The 17,137-nt window shown below is 36.1% G+C and overlaps 1 protein-coding gene across 1 annotated transcript; it reads left to right on the top strand.

The window, feature by feature from the left end:
* Positions 1 to 1,524: 1,524 nt before the first annotated feature.
* Positions 1,525 to 13,986, top strand: nfkbie (nuclear factor of kappa light polypeptide gene enhancer in B-cells inhibitor, epsilon). Its single transcript, XM_083562343.1, has 6 exons — positions 1,525 to 2,195; positions 6,441 to 6,543; positions 8,785 to 8,995; positions 11,574 to 11,662; positions 11,977 to 12,225; positions 13,318 to 13,986. The coding sequence occupies exons 1-6, from the start codon at positions 1,837 to 1,839 to the stop codon at positions 13,381 to 13,383; spliced, it is 1,077 nt and encodes a 358-aa protein (XP_083418469.1). The 5' UTR covers positions 1,525 to 1,836; the 3' UTR covers positions 13,384 to 13,986.
* Positions 13,987 to 17,137: the final 3,151 nt, after the last annotated feature.

Here is a 17,137-nt window from a genome sequence, read left to right on the forward strand (position 1 = left end):
ATTCTCTTTAAATGTCCCTTCAGATGTTTGCCAAAGATCTAAAGTCTATTCTCATCCATTATTTAACCTGCAGCACATCTGTAGCGCTGATGATACAGCGCCACCTACTGGCTAGCACGAAAAACGTATTTAACTGAAAGGTTTCACATTAAATTTCAACAAAAACAGAACTGTGAGATGTTTTTTCAGTCCATTGTTCAGGTTTTTTAAAGGTTTGTTAAAGAACGGAAACCACTGTAAAGTACATGTTAGCTTCTTTTCAGGACAGAATTACATACAGGAAATGCCCCATTACATTTTGGGGGAAATTGTTGACAAATTTGACATAATATGTAATAATTATGCTTACGTGTATTAAATTCCAGTATCATTCCCGATATTTGTGCCAGGCTGCTCGTATCTTTATTAGACTCCACTGGTAAATGCTCATAACAACAAAAACAACAACAACAACAACAACAACAACAACAACAACATCATAATAATAATAATAATAATAATAATAATAATAATAATAATAATAATAATAATAGTGTCTCCTATCTTATTAAGAAGGGTTATAATATTTGTTTATACAAAAACAATAACAAGTGAACAAATAATAATGGTAATAATAATAATAATAATAATAATAATAATAATAATAATAATAATATTAATAATAATAATAATAACCATTATTATTGTGTCTAGTAACTTTTTAAAGAAAAATCAGTAAACAAATAATAATATTTATTATTGTCATCATCATCATAATCGTAATAATAGTGTTTAGTACCTTATTATAAAGAAAAAGGAAAAATTTGAAAAAAGACGCAGTGATTAAATCATAATAAATCATAATAAAAATTAAATAATAATAATAATAATAATAATAATAATAATAATAATAACAATAATACTCGCATTAGAGTCTATCTTATCGTATTATTTTTTTTAAACAAAATAAACAGTAAAAAAAATAAGAGTTATTAATATCAGTTCGCAGTAAATGCAAGTGTGATTTTTTATAATTTATTTGGTTACCATGGTTATTGTAAGGATTAGAAAAATCAGTAATAGGCTGTAACACGCCCATTGCTCCTCCCAATTGGGAAATCCCCGCCACACACACACACACACACACACACACACACACACACACACACACACACACACACACACACACACACACACACACAGAGAGCAAGGAATTCGAAGACTGTGCACATACACCCAATAATCCTTGATGTATCCTATTTATATATTTAATCTGAATAAACCCTCCTCGTTCATATAATCCCTAACATCTAGAGGTCTCATTCTAGATCCACTTCAGTTATAGATGCTGATTAGTTATAATGAACCTTTTATCTAAAACACGAGCACAGTTTTAGAATAATGAGAAACATGTGGATCCTCATAGCCTTGGATTTATGTCGAGTTATCTTTTATTCGCGCGCGGAGGCATAAAACACAAGACCACTAACACGATCACGTGTTAAAAAAATTCCTTCGACTTCCTGGTAGGCTCGAGATTAAGCCCCGCCTCCGTGTGCACACTTCCGGGTTAGTAGTAACATTCAAAACTCGGGCTGTTTTGCGAGCAGCTGGTTACTGTTTTTCTTTTCTGGATGTGGATCGGTTATGAACGGGCTGTGCGCTCCTCCATGTGTTTACAACTTCGATTTTAGAGAAAGTGAAAACTCGAGGTGGAATGAAAAACAACAACAAACAGCTAACGCGAACTGTTTTGTTTTCGCCTCGGCCCGGTGATCGCACTCCAGTGTGACTCCTGTCCTGATCGTTCACTCTGCATACTGCGATTTTGTACCGAGCCGAAGATTGAAAAGTATCATGGAGAGAAGCGGAGGCGACCGGGAGGAAAAGAGCAAGCTTGACTTGCTGGAGGACAACAGAGCCGACTCCGGTATCGACTCTTTTAGGTCGTTAACCAGAGACGATCGGTGCGGTACCGCGATTTCGGTACCGGAACCGAACAGCAGCGGGAGAGACGATCAGGACAAACTGAGCACGGAGGAACGCTTGGACTCGTCCTACGGCTCTTCATCCCTGACCTCGGAAAGCCTAAGCGATCTTATGGTGAAATGCAGTGTCTCTGGGACTCGATCCGAGCCGCAGCAGGGCGAGTACACCGAGGACTACACCGAAGAGGAAGGAAACCTGCTGACAACCATCACAGAAGATGGAGACACGTATGTTATTTTCATGAAAATGTACCTCTTGGTCTAAAATAGCTCTGACTTTACTGTTTATTAAATAGATATTCGTTATACTCAGATATCTATAAAGAAAGTGCTCCTGCACCACCACCACCACCACCACCACAATCACCTGATCCTCATACACGTCTACAAAAGCCTGGATGGACACAATAATGTTCATCAAACATTCTGAGTTATTCATATAGGTTCATCATTAGAGTGTGACAATGTCAGCAATCTCACAGACTTTGAGTTTACATCTAAAACATGCAGTCAGAAACTTCCAGTGCTTTTTGTCTGCAATATACAACCAGACAATAAATACAAATATTCATGCAGGTCAGGTGTGCTGAAGTCATTTAGGTATTTTCCATGCTCACAAGCTCATTTGATTGAACTGAACTTAGAGAAAGGAAAACACCAGTATGTAAATGGTCGTGCTTGGGGTTTGTTGAGGACCATGATTCAGGAACACTATACCCTCTAAACCACTGATTCTGAAACCGCCTGTGTGGCCCCTGGCTTTCATTGATGTAAAATCTGATTTGACCTGTTTGGTAACTTAGTCTTGCTTGGTTGAATTTGAAATACCTGCAGCCATGATAAACTTTTTCTTATAAAAACTAAAAAAACCTGAACACTTTTTTGGTTCCTTACCTGTGTAAACACAAAGGGCCACCACAGCTGCAGGTTTCAGTTGCAATCATAGACAAAGATCTTAACAGACTATTCTTACATGCTTTATCCACAGAGAACATGCATGGACTAGAGGACAGGTATTGACATACAAGTATAATGCATAGACAGAAGCTGCAGCCACACCTGGTCTGTGAAGATTACACACATCTGGGTTGACTCGTGTTTGTAGACTGCAATTATCTTAATTGATAATAGTCCATGGTTGCAATTGTCTTCTTCACTAAAAGAAGCGGACACAAGTTGGTCTGGGGAAGGGTTGCTTTTTAAAAAGGGCTGTATCAGTCTCTATGATCTCACATAGGCAATCATGGCTTGGCATGCCCTGACTGACAGCAGAGTGAGAGAAGTGGATTATGTGTGGGATTTTTTTTTTTTTTTTTTTGATTCTTGCTTCCTATATCATTATAAATGGCAATGAGTATATTGTAACCGCTTACGTTAACCCACTAGCTTGTGGTTAACAAGATTGGAACTTCTGTATAATAAGTTGTATGTATGACAGTGAATTTTTTTTTAAATAAATTCTGATGAAAACACAAACAAAAATTTGCACATGCCAACTGATATCAAGATAACGCTTTTAAGATTCGGGGTTTCGGATTAATAGATATGCCCCCCCGACAACTACGCTATTGTCCATCTGTGTAGTTTCATGGTCTAGTAGTTTTGAAATGTCTGTAGTGATTAATACTCATGTGATTTTACGTTCTAGTTTGATCTAACGTTGCAGGGAGTCACACAAACGCACGTCTAGAAACTCTGTCTCGCTTATATGTGGTGCATCTGCGCAAGAAAGCAGAAGTACACATTGGCAGCGGAATTTCCCCAGTGCTCTGCTGGAAACACATTCTGATACCCTGTGCTACAGAAAGAGCTTTTGTTTCAAGGGCTAGGCAGACTAGAATATCAACACACATGCACATTACATTTGTGCATATTATGGGAACATTTTGTCAGTGCAACAACAGCAAAAAAAAGACTGGGTGCAATGGTGCAAGAAACGCATTGCTAAGTTTTAACAGAAAACCTTTTAACGTTATGAGTCTAAAAACCAAAAAGGGGTGCAATCTGTCAGATATTTGGAAGTGTGCTGTTACTGCTAAAGTGAGAGAAATGAATTTTAAATGAAATGAAAGTGAATCGGTGCTATAAAACAGGTGTATTGTAATGTCTGTATATAAGGCCTGGGACTCTTCATTGTTTTAACCGAAGTGTGAAATGATGAACTCATGAGTCAACATTCTTAGGATTTTAAAGCAAAAGAAAAAGGCATGCTTGCTGACCTCGCCTGTGAGTTCTTTGAAAGTTTGATACTTGGAAACTTCTGATTGCTGCCTGTCTGGTGTTATGATGGGTCAGTGAGGCTTTTATGTATTAAAAGATCTAACTGCAATCAGAACAGTGTTATCTTATTTCTTTGGTTCTCAAGAAAGAAAGTAAAATCAGCTTTAAGTCCCAACAACTTTATCAATGCTGTGAGACTTCATGAAATCCCCACATACTACATCCAGAAGGAGCGAATTCTCACTTCTGGAAAGGACTTTCACTTTAGAGCAGCTGGCAAAATACTTTAGAAAAATTCCATTGGCGCTTCCCCGTATTTATCTTTTGAAAGTGAAACGTTTTTTCATTCATGCAAGTTTTTTTGGCTGGAAAACTGGTGTATGAGTTATGCTTGGGGGTTTTTAGAGCAACACTTCCTTTTTGATAATGGCGCTGTGGTAAGGTACAGCAACAAGTGGCCTTATTAGCAGTAATATCAGATATAGGTTAACTACGTCAAAGTGTTTTGGACTGACAAATATAGTGATGGTCATGTGATCAAGATAAAAGCGGTGTGCCATTAGTCTTTTCTTTTGAATATTTAGTACAGTAATTGCCTAATGCTATATTTGATCATTAGACATACTGAAATTGTTTATATAAAGTATGATCAGATCATTCCTTTATTAGAATTGTCACTCTTAAGCATGTGCTATTTTCCATTTGTAAGGATGGCTAATAAAGGTTATGAATTTTTTTTTAGCATAGTCTTACATTGGAAATATGAGACCTAAAGCACATCTATTCTGAGAAGAAGAAAAAAAAGCATTATCATGAACATATATTTTTATTTAAACAAGATCACGTATACTATATTAGCAGCCCTGCTTTTTGGTACTTTTTGCAACAGCCTACAGCTGCAAAAAAAAATTCCACCTGCAATACTACTACATATCACCCCACAGGTTTTCAATGGGTTTTAGGTCTCCTGATCTTCAATGAATGGAATGGTCATTGAGAATTTTTTATGCATTTGGATCATAATTAAGTAGGAGACCATGATGCCTTGTACCCACACTAACACCAGTTCTCCCTCACAATTATTTGTGAGGATTAGGGTATTTTCATTGTTTCTTACACAAGAAGAGCTTTTGACGATAGATTCTAAAATCATCTAGCAATCTCCAGGCATTTATATTCGTGGTTAGATTAACGAAAACGCCTTCACGGAAGAACGACTTGACATGGGTATGGGATTTTTAATTTTTTTTAAACCTCTTTGCCACTTCATATTTTTACCTAATTGAAACAGGAAGTCTATATAAGATTTATGCTTCAAGGTCTCAGGTCAAAAAAAACCTTATGTAAATTAGAACATGCTTTAGGCTTTTCTCACGCCTCTCAAAAATATGCCAGTAGGTGGACGGATGATGTTGAATACAAACGTGATGCCATGTAATGAACTAGCATTTTATTCAGGGTGAATTATTCCTGTCTCATTCACAGGGACAGGAAAACATGCTTCCATTGCATTTCGATTACAAGAGTTTTTAGACATCACACACACACACACACACACACACACACACACACACACACACACACACACACACACACACACACACACACACACACACACACACACACACACACACACAGGCACATTAGCCTACATGCATTAATACAAAGATGCATGCATACATACATAAATGCATATATAAGTATGTACAGGAAAAATGTTTTAAGTTCATCCTTGGTTGATACAAGCCATCTCTTGAGTAAAAAGACAGCTCAAAAGGCTTCTGTTAAAGAGTCATATCTTTGTGGTTTTATACAGTTTCCTTTGCCCTTTAACCCCGTTTATGATTCGGTTTCCTCCTATGCATTCTGAAAAGGGTCAGCTACTTTTCACCTGAACTCATGGCACTAATTCAACTTCTTTTTAAAACCTGTTCTAAATTTAAAGTCTGGTTTTCCACGAACCGGATACAACCCGCGCTGATCAGAGTGCCCTGATTTGACTGTGGTGTGTAGAAAAGTTCCAGTGTTGCGCAACTCCCGAGTCTCTCGCATGGGTGTGAAGGATTTCTTAGTATTATTTATTTACTCCGTATTGTTTTGCGTCACACATTGTGAAACACTTTCCATTGTTGGCATGTGGTCTTTTTTTTAACAACACCCCCCCCCCCCTCACCCCCTTTTTTTTTCTTTTTCTATTTGAAAGAAAAATTGTTTAATCTTTTGCATTGATTTCTTTTTATTGTTTCTCTCCAGGTTACTCCATTTGAGTATTATCCATGAGTTAAAAGAATTCACGCACCAGCTGATAAACCTGTTCCCAGTAGAGATCCTGGACATCCAGAATAATCTATATCAGGTAACAGTTCCTGCATCCACCTGCTCTTAAAGAGGATTTGGAATGTTGGTCTTTTGCATTTTGTAGTGCTTTTCAGGATTTCAATGGCTATGTCAGTTCTGCTGTAAGGGGAAACTCCATCTCAGGCTAGAAATATGTCACCAGACTCAGGGGTTTCACACATTTCCATATTTTATTCAAAAATACTACTTTGATCATATTTTCCATTGCAGCGATATCTTCAAAATTAATTTTCCCTCATCAGGGAAAATTTTCCTGTCAGGCCAAACTTGCAAAAGAGGATATAAAATGACATGACATTAAGATCATCAATTAAAATCCTCTTTTCTGAAGTAATAATAGGGACGTGTGTGTGTGTGTGGGGGGGGGGGGGGGGGGGAGTCATTACTATCACTGAAGAGAGCGTAGTACAGTACAATGACTACCAGCTAATAAGAATATTGTGGTTTGGAATGTTTTCTTGAATCACAGTATTATGCAACCATTTACACAAGCTGGTGGTAAAAAAATTAAAAAAATTTTAAAAAGAATACACGGGAAAGGTGAGTATTTTGCCACATATTGGTGTATGTATTAAAAAAATAGATAAAGGAAAATCATGAGTGTCTGACTGCATCCAGAAATCTCTACATTGTCCCCGGGGGACAAAAATACTGACATTTCATGAAAATGATGTTGGTGTGCCAAGCAATGTCTTTTGGAGCATAAAGATTAAGGCATGCAGGTAAATTAACCCGGCTAGTTAGCTGTATTCATCTCATATCTACAGTGCCCCATGCATCACATGTTGAGACTGGTTTGTTGTATTCTGGGCAAGAAGAACACGGTGTGCTTTTAATATTTGGTTGAATTGTGCTCGCATGCACTCTCTGAAACTGGTTATTAATAATGGATTTATTTAGTAACTCTGGTCTGACACAAGCGAATTAAGTGTAAAGCAAATCTGTTGCAGTCAGCACTTAAACATTTGACTAATGGAAATGTAGTAGTGCAGCAAGCTTACCGAAATCCACGTAATCGCGTCTGGGCTTTGGTCGGATTAGTCAGTAACACCTCAGCACTCTTACACTGAGTAAGATATGTAGTTCTGCTCTCTTTCTTCTGAGGTCTGATTGGTTTGGTTCATTATGCACTTTAGCTGCCAAAACCTGGGTGAGTTATTATATGATGCAAATGGTAAAAAACAGTGAAAAACAGATGTGTGTTTCACTCCCAAAAATATCCCCTTCAATACAAGACTCATTGCCACACATGGGTTAATAACATGACTATAAGAATAAGTGTACTCATGTTCTAAAGATATATGGATGTGATAACACTTGATGATTTGTTTATTGACTAGTGTGTGTGTGTGTAGATATATATAGATATAGCTATATATAGATAAAGATATAGATAGGTATATAGTTTTATTTATTTATTTATTTTTATTTTTATTTTATTTATATATATATATATATATATATATATATATATATATATATATATATATATATATATATATATATATATATATTAGTAGCACAATAATCAGCTCATGGCTAAATAATTAAATTTTGTAGAATATTATTTTGTGTAGTATTAGGCCTCTTGTTGCCTAGTTTCATTTTTATACCAAAAATACAAGGCATATAATTCAAAACACATAACCATAAATACTTTCATGTTTTAGAAGAGGTAATGATTTAACATTTGGATGGGAATAAACATGCCTTGCCGACTGGTTGAGTAAAGATGCATTCACTCTAGAACTTTGGAGTTAGCGGGTTAGACTTGTATATGACTGAATATAAATGTATGCATACCTTGTATTTAGGAATTGATTATGGTTTTGTCAGCATTGCAAATGTCAACGCTAATTTGGCGGCACTTCCTATATTTTGGATCTTGAAGAACCACATCCTTCATGAGAACCTTTAGGGGAAACCAACGCTGTTGGGCAACATTGTGAATTTACACAATCGAGTTGATCAAACACATTAATTATTTGCAGTTAGGCAAATGCTAATTTACCAAATTTACCTGCAAATAAGTCTTGTTAATGTGAGTAGTACATTTTAAGAAAAGTTTATTATTGAACTAATTTATTGGCATGTCAGTACCATATTTATTGTGTTTTGTATATATAGAATGATTAAGCTATAATATTATCTTGATCGCTATACACATTGCACAAAAAAAAAAAAACATTTTGATGCACAGGTTAAGTAAAATATTTTCCTGTCTGATCTTCTCACTTAGACGGCCCTGCACCTGGCCGTGTACCTGAACCAGGAGTTCGTGGTAAAGGCTTTGGTGGAAACTGGTGCATGTGTAGAGCTCCAGGACCAGGATGGAAACACACCGCTCCATGTGGCATGCGAGCACGGCAGGTTTGAGTGTGCTAACGAGATCATCCGTCAGGCTTCATCCTCCAAGCTCAGCCTGGTGTTTGCAACACAGAACTGGAGAGGTAATACTACAGCATACTACGCTTAAAAATATATACACTGATCAGGCATAACATTATGACCACCTACCTAATATTGTGTTGGTCTCCCTTTTGCTGCCAAAACAGGTCTGACCTGTTGAGCATTAACCGCATTAAACTATTTAGCAGCTCGTCTGTTGGATCGGACCACACGGCCCAGCCTTCGCCCCCCCCACATGCATCAGTGAGCCTTGGTTGCCAATGACCCTGTTGTCAGTTCTTCCTTGGAGCACTTTTGAGAGATACTGACCACTGCAGACTATGAACAGTTTTGGAGATGCTCTGACCCAGTCATCTAGACATCCCAATATGGTCCTTGTCAAACTCCCTCAAATTCTTACACTTGCCCTTTTTTTCTCAAACACACCAACTTTGAGCACAAAATGTTCACTTGCTGCCTAATAATATCTCACCCACTGACAGGTGCCATGAGATAATCAGTGTTATTCAATCACCGCTCATGATGTTATAATTTCATAATATTATGCCTGGTCAGTGTATATGGAATGCTCAAGATACATTTGTACCCCGTCTTGTCTACGGGAAAAAAAAAAAAGTTGTGGCCTAGTGACTTGTGTAACAGCTCTTCTGTGTAATATAAAGTGTCACAACAAAGACAAGACTAACCATAAGGATCCTGTGGCAAGGGAGTTGACCACACTCGTTCTCAGGAATAGCGAAGTGTTTGTTGTTGGCGGTGACACTTCTGGTTTAAATAATGGGTGGTTTTTGACGGGAAGGAGGCGCAGCATCACTGCCCTCATTGAAAATGTATTGAACGCGTCACCGAAACAGGCTGATGACCCACCTGTGAGCTGTCAGTAGCCAATTCATATTTTGCCATAATAAGCTGAAAAAGGCATTAAAGTTAACTTGTATGAAATAAAGCTTAAGAACGGCATTCTGTAAATGTGCTACTCGTGTTTGGGGAATTTTTCTACTTCCAAACCATCTTTTATATTAAATTACTTAATAATATAAGAATGCATTGATTATTGCTGATTTTTCTTCTGTCTATCCCCTAACCCCTTATTTTTTTCTTGATGCATTTCTTGGCAAACAGAGGTTACTTTCGGCTGTTTTATTATTGCAGACGAATTGCTTGTAGCTTATGGTATTACTACCAATACATTTAAATTGTTTATTGAACACTGGATTTTATCATGTTGGTTTTGTTGCAGAATTGGTCTCAGTGGTTTTATCAATTTTAGATATGACACTGAACGAAATGCCTAAAACCCCCTCGCTCGTGATAAAAATCACGCTTCATGATTTGTCAGCCCACTTCCACTTAAAGACTAGATTAAATATTTCACCAAGCACGTTAATCATCCTCTGCCCTTTCATTTTCAGTGTCTAAACACAGTTTAATGGATAATGATAATTTCTGGGTTTGTTAAAAAAAAAATCCAATGAATTGTCCAGTGATTTACTAACATCTGCTCATTAATGATCCATCCTCAATAGAGGTCTATTTCCATTACTGTCCATGTGGGTATGTGCGCCTGGTGCTAAACTGGCAATAGGTCAACCGGGCTGATTCATTAACTTCCATTTAAGCAGCGAAAAGGTGTGATATGATATCCGAATGTAGAGTTTTTAAAAGCAAACTTCCTGTTCGCATTCACGTTTTCATTGTATCTGGGCAATCTGCATGAAAACAAGGTCATTAAGTCCTGGCATTGTACTGAGGGAGTGTAATCTTTTTTTTCTTTCATTGGTGTTGGTTTTTAGTGAACAGAAACACAGCAGTAAAAGAACAGGGAAGTCTGAGCAAAGGTTTTTGAGTTAACATTCACTTTGACACTGTCGTTTTCATTTGTTTTCAAGTTAAAGGTTATTAGGACAAATATTATAAACTATGTGTCGTATCATAGCACTGTCGTTTTCTATACCAGCAGCTTCTGATCATAGTTCTGGGAGAAAGTCCTAATGTTTATTTTAAAATAAGTGTTTCTATAGTAACAGCATGCAGGTGTGCCACATAATCTCCTAATAATAACCTGTGGTTTGAAATGCATTATTATTGAACAAAGATGTATAATCATTGGTGATGATTCTGGTATTTTTGTATGTAATCAGTATAAAGTGTCAGTGCTTTTAAAACAGTTAGCAAATTTTCTGCCACAAGGAAGTCTTCAGGAGAAAGGCGTTTGGGTTTTCCAGTTTCTCTGTAACGTGACAAGTTGTTTGTTTCACAAATGTCAAAAGAGGGAAAAAAAAGACTGTGGACATACTGCTGTTATAATGTAAATTAAATCATGGTCTAACTCATCTGGCATATATTTGAGAACCGATTACACATGATGCTAAATGGCTAAAACTGCTGTCATTCATACATAAAAAAAAAAAAAATAGTCATTGAAGATTTACTGTGGTATCAGACTAATTAGACGCTTGTGTTCAATATGTATTCAATGTGTTCAAACCTCCGTGGTGCTGATCCTTTTCATACAACCACACTATCACCATGTTAAATAGAAATTTTTCATTTAGCACAATAGTGTACCTGATCGTGTCCATTAAATCATTGCATTGTTTTTTTTTTTTTTTTTAACAGGTCTGACTTGCCTACATGTTGCCACACTGCACAGAAATCATAGAATAATGAAACTGCTGATGAAGAAAGGTGTGGATCTGAACCTTCAGGTGAGAAATGAGAATGCTTTTGTCTTTAAAATAACACACGTTTATTCCTTGAAGTGTCAATTAAAAAGATAGGGTTTTCCTCAGCTGTAGTACGTGTTTGTAATTCATTCCTGGAGGCCTGACATGGAATTATGTGCATGCAACTTGCCTTGCTTCAAACAGGATGGTGTTATATACCAAACCACATGAAGTTATTGTATTCAACATAGTGTCTTCTTTAGATCTTGCATATTGTTAAGTCTAATATTAACACATCTCACCCTCGGAACCTCCTTTTTTTACTTTTGCTGACTCTACCACATGTCTGCCATCAGGAGGGAACGAGTGGGAAAACAGCATTGCACATGGCCGTGGAGATGCACGACGTGGATTCGGTGACTCTGCTGCTAAACAGAGGCGCCAACGTAGACGCTGCTATGCTGAATGGATGCACAGCACTCCATCTTGCAGTCGGGCGCCAGGACGCCACCATCACCAGCCAACTGTGCCAGGCAGGTGCCGACAAAATGATTCGCAACATAGAGGACGAGACTGCATTGGACCTCGCCGATGGCAACGACGATGTAAGTAATTATTGGTTTAAAGATGGGAAACGGCTTTGAAGTCCAGCATTTATAGGCTCATCTTCATATGATACCTATATTTGTTTTTCTTTTTTTAAAGTCTCCTTATAAGTATAGCAGAATACAATCCAAGCATTAAACTGGGCAGTTATGGGTCTAAAATCAAAGAGTTCAGTCTGCTGATCACAGTGAGTTACCATGGTATTGGTATCGTTTGTACTAAGGATAATTTTCAGTTCCTCATGCCACTAAGTCACATGACTTCTAACTGTGACATGCCCCTAAAAAAAAGGCAGTTCTCCTGTTTTAACTGGCATGCTTGTGATTTTTTTTTTTTGTACTGAGAGCTTTCTCCAAATCCTGAGAGTTCACTTTTTCAGAACAGCTCAGTTGCACCACCTGAATTCCTTGAAGCGCTGTACTTATAAGAATTAGTCATTTGATTATAATATCTGCTCATTTCTCAGTTTCCCCTTCAAATCCCTACTGAACTCCAAATCACTAATTGCTCTCAGATCCGATTAATATTGGACCCAATATGCAGTAGAAAGCAAATGATGGTGGTTTTACAAGGCTTGTATGATTTTTTTGGGTTTCTCCCCATTCGGTAAAAAAAAAGGACCGAGGCTAATTGTATGGAAAGCTTACGTAAGTATATTTTCCTAGCAAAGCAAATTTAGATGAAGTAATTTATATGGCAAAATCACCTACTTGAAGCAATCCATGTTATATAATTGACTGGTGAGTGTCATGTAATGGAGATGCCAAATTTATCTGGGTGGTTAGCGAATAAAATCAGACCTCTAATATTAATCCAGATGAAAAAGAGGAGCTTCTTTCAAAGTTTCTTAACTAACAAAAAATTCCGCGTACCAGAGATTTTTCAGGCTTCCGTTTTTAACTAATGTTTTCTAGTTTGTATTGTTATAGTTTAATGCTGTTAATAATTTGTGATTTTTAGTACAGATAAAAAATATAGCATACAGATTTGTTCATCTGAATGGACATGGATCTCTGTTTCTTTTTCACAATAAAAAAAAACGGATGCATGGTCAGTTCTATGTCTGAACAATGACTAATTTTGCCTTTCAGATACTTGCACTGCTGCCATTTGATGACATCCAGATCATGGGTAGAACAGTCGGCTTGAACTTCTAAGTGTAAAAATCGTGTGTCGAGTCGTGTGTCCGTGAATCCTGGGAGCTTCTGTTAATATCTATTTCCTTAACTTTTAAAACCTTGTTTATTTTAAATTTTAATGTATGTTAGAGTTAATAATTTATTTACAATTTTGGGTTTGTGTTTGTTTTCAAATGTGTTCCAAATTGATCTTGAGTTATTAAACCATTTGTCCTCTGTGGTGTTTTTTTTTGTTTTTTGTTTTTTTTTTCTCTCAATATCTTTTAACCATTTAATTTCGCACATGCAAAAACCGCTTAAATGAAATATAGCTTGAATTATATAAAATACCTCATACAATATGGTTACAGTCATGTTGCGTTATGAAAGCGAATATAGCACTTAGTAGGAGGACGAGGAAGCAAAGATAAGCATAATAACAGAAAATATGGTTTACAGCATCACTCATCAACTTTTCTGGTTACGGGGGGTATCCCTTTGAGTTTTATACTGACTTTATGCAACGAGTTTGTTGAATACTTTTTTGTTTTCCTTGTGTGCTCAGAGTTGTAATTGACCCATGAGCTATGAACTGTTAGAATTTCTCTTCATGAATGACAGTATTTTTTGATCAAGTACAATTTCACTGGTTGCACATCATGCTTATGTGGTGGGTTTGATTTTACATTTATAAGTTCTTTATCAATAGAAAAGCATTGTATTTTTGAAAAAACCAAACAAGTAAAACAACAGGGGTACTTATAGATTTATTATTCTTACAAAGGTGTTCTTGCATTTGCTATATTAGCCACCTAGTGCAAACTAAACAAACCAGAAGGTGTGTGAATTTAGATTTTTCACAAATTTTTTTACTTCAACATTAACTACTTAAATGATTATTTTTGCAGTACATGGCTTTAAAATGTACATGGGTTTTCTTTTCAATCTCTGTTATGTTAATTCTCTGTGGGAGTATGGCATTCAGTTCCTAGTGAAAATCTTCGAGCTAGAATAGATTTGTACCACCGCTGTAAGGTTTGCTTTCTACTTGTAGACTGAATCATGTGTATATATATATATATATATATATATATATATATATATATATATATATATATATATATATATATATATATATATATATATATACGCTGCTTTATACATCTTTAGCATTGTTGCAAAATTTATTATTCATGTTTCAATAAGAACGCACGTGGAAAAGCTGTTCAGTGATCAACCAGAGAACCTTCAATTATCTGCATATGTTAAATATATATTTTAATATTTATCATGAACTGCCAACTGCAAACTTTATTGGAATTTATGTGCAGCAAAGTTTGGGCAACTGTGTGATGTATTGTATTTTTATTTTATTTTTTTTCTTCTGTCTTGCAATACTTTACAATCATTTTTTTTTAACCAAGGATTTCAAATAGCATGTTTCATATTCTCATAAACTGTTGGGATTGTTCAATACATTTATGTGAAGTTCAATACATTTATACATTTGCAGAATGTACAGTTTTAATTTTATACCTCTTCATTTGACAAAATGAACAATTTTAGTTTTGTATTAAATAGTAATAAAGTCTATGTTGTAATAAAGTGTTTCATTAGAAAATTCTGATTATCTCTTCATTATGGCACCTGTTAGTGAGTATATTGGGTAGCAAATAAACATCTTGTTCTTAAAGTGTGTTAGAAGGAGGAAAAATGGGCAAGCTTAAGAATTTGCATGAGTTTGACAAGAAACAGATTGTGATGTCTAGACGATTGGGTCAGAGCATCTCCAAAACTGAAGTTTTTGTGTGATGATCCCGGTCTGGTACTGGTCTGCAGTAGTCAGTATCTATTAAAAGTGCTCCAAGGAAGGAACAGTGGTGAACCCGCAACAGGGTCATAGGAGGCCATGGCTCATTGATGCATGTGGGGAGCGATGGCTGGTCCATGTGGTTTGATCCAACAGACGAGCGCCTGTAGTTAAAGAAGTTAATGATGTTAATGCTCGATGGATTGGAACTGTTTTGTCAGCAAAAGGGGACCAACACTATTAGACAGGTGGTCATAAAATTATGACTGATTAGTGGCCATCTGGTTGGTGTGTGTGTGTGTGTGTATGTAAAAAAAAAACATTGTTCCAATAGCACATATGAATGCAAGTTAACTAAGTAACAAATATTTCAAATATTTGCTACAAATCATAAAGTCTTCCGAACCTTTTATGAGGGTGATGGTTTAAATCTATCACAATCCTAGGAATTGCTTTGATATAACTTCAATTTTAAAAGTAAAAACACTATTAAACCATCTTTCTGATTATCTCCAAGAACTATTGCAACTATTGTCTCCATTATCTGACAGTAGGAAACTAGTTCATACAGGAAGTGATATCAGAAGGATCATATATATATATATTCTCATGTTACATTTGCTTGGTTTAAAACATTTTGTCAACTTATTATTCAAAAACATAACATTAATCTTCTTCCAGAAGGTGGAAGGTCACCTCGTTACCACATCATCCTAGAAGAGATATCACAGCAGCAACAGGAACAGGAAGAAGGTCATGTCAGAAACATCTGACAGAAAATTTCCTGTTTGTTCACCAAAACAGAATATCAGGCGTCATATGAACAAAATGCTGAGCCCACAGTGACTAGCACATGATGGGAAGCAGGAAATTCCAATTACATGTTTTTCTACATTATTTCCTGATTCACATTATTTTTAATTTAAATATATAATGTACCTACTAACCTTCTGTGTTTATTTCTTATAGAAATACATTTGTATCTAATTGTCAAGGCTAATTACGTTTAAGGGGGAAAAATCCTTTGGCAAACTCAATTTCATGAGTCATGATATACTTATTTTGGGTCACGAATAAATATCTCATTCAAGATTCAAGACTTTTTTGTCAGAAACATAGATAAACAGAATACAACTTTGAAATGTAAATATCTCACTTATATTTGATTGTAACAGACACTAACAATTTACTTACTACATGTGCATCGCTTACCTGGGGAACAAATGGAGCCAGGATGCAGCAGGTTTCCTCTTTATGCCAGCAGCTTGCTCATTAGGAACAAACTTACACTTGTAAAGAACAATCTTATTGATTCTTTCTTACCACATTATCTGTGTAAATCTGCTTTGAAAAGCGCTACACAAATAAAAAATAATTGAATTGAACTATGTGCTGCTTTGGGCAATGTTCTTCAGGGAAATCTTGGGTCCAGCCATCCATGTGGATATTACTTTGACACATGCCACCTACCTAAGCATTATTACAGACCAGTTAATAGACTCTTTCATGAAAAAATGGTAAGAAACGGTATTCCCTGATGGCAGTGGCCTCTTTTAGCAGAATAATGCGCCCTGCTACAAAGCAAAAATTGTTCAGGAATGGTTTGAGGAGCACAACAACGAGTTTGTGGTGTTGACTTGGCCACCCAATTTCCCAGATCTTAATCTATCTCACAACTTATGGGACTTAGATCTAATAGATCTTAGATATGCTAATATCTTGGTGCCAGATACCACAGCACACCTTCACTGGTCGAGTCCATCATGCCTTGACAGATCAGGGCTGTTTGTGCTGCTAAAGGTGGACCAACAAAATATTGGACAGGTTGTCATAATGTTATACCTATTCGATATATATATATATATATATATATATATATATATATATATATATATATATATATATATATATATATATATATATATATATATAGTCATTTTCTAAAAACAAATATATTACCAAAAATCTTGTAAAAAAATTTTT

This window comes from Silurus aristotelis (genome assembly GCF_946808225.1).
Source record: "Silurus aristotelis genome assembly, chromosome: 15".
NCBI lineage: Eukaryota > Metazoa > Chordata > Actinopteri > Siluriformes > Siluridae > Silurus > Silurus aristotelis.